We start from the raw sequence: 730 nt of genomic DNA, 5'->3' as shown, positions 1-730 counted from the left end.
AAGGGCACGGGCCGCCGCCAGCAGCCTCGGCTCCAACCCCGTGCAACCCTGTAGGGTCCTTCGCAGGCTCCCCGGCGGTGCACAGTCCCCGGGCCGGGGAGGGGGGGGGGGAGGCATGCCGTCCAGCCAGGCACCCTCCCTCCACCCACCGCACCCCCGATCCCCGCGATCTGCCCTCCCTTCCCGGTCACTTACGAGTCACCGTCCTCAGTGAGCTGCTGCTTCCAGGGCTCGGCGCCCAGCGTGGCCTCCTGCGGCTCCAGGCGGATCTCGCGCAGCTCCTTCACCATCTGCTCGTAGTCCTCGTCCTTCATGGAGTCCAGGCCGCTGTCGTGGCGATCGTCCAGCAGCCGCTCCTTCTTCATCCCATCCCGGAGGCCCTCCGCGGCCCACTCCGGGGCGTGCTCGGCTGCGTGAAACATGGCGCGCAGCGGCAGGGTCCGGGCGCGGGGCGCGGGGCCCACGCGTACGTACCGACTTTCCTGCCCGGGACGGTTGCTGTGTGCGCGTGCGCGTGCCGGTCCTGGGCTTGAACTCGGGGCCCGGGCGCCGTCCCCGAGCTGTCTCCACAGCGCCACTTCCGGCGTCCTGCCGGGCTGGCTTTGATCCGCGATCCTCGGGTCTCCGCCGCGTCTCTCGCACCGTCTTTGTGCTCCCGGGGCTCCCGCGGCTCCGCCTCCGACGGCGGGGACTTGGTCTTGGTTGTTTTGGTGCTCTCGAGGGCCTGCCG

At 71.8% G+C, this 730-nt stretch overlaps 1 protein-coding gene across 1 annotated transcript in view; it reads right to left on the bottom strand.

Moving 5' to 3' along the window:
- LOC105983098 (NF-kappa-B inhibitor alpha-like) overlaps window positions 1–460 on the bottom strand; it is a 12,967-nt gene extending 12,507 nt beyond the window's left edge. Inside the window, exon 1 of the mRNA XM_013012861.1 lies at window positions 196–460. Coding sequence (XP_012868315.1) covers window positions 196–422 — 227 coding nt within the window. The 5' untranslated portion in view covers window positions 423–460. The remainder of the gene's footprint in view (window positions 1–195) is intronic.
- Window positions 461–730: the final 270 nt, after the last annotated feature.

The sequence above is a fragment of the Dipodomys ordii genome, unplaced genomic scaffold (assembly GCF_000151885.1).
Source record: "Dipodomys ordii isolate 6190 unplaced genomic scaffold, Dord_2.0 Scaffold2, whole genome shotgun sequence".
Lineage (NCBI taxonomy): Eukaryota > Metazoa > Chordata > Mammalia > Rodentia > Heteromyidae > Dipodomys > Dipodomys ordii.
The sequence above is the reverse complement of the archived record's forward strand: the minus strand, read 5'-3'. Positions and strand labels throughout refer to the sequence as shown.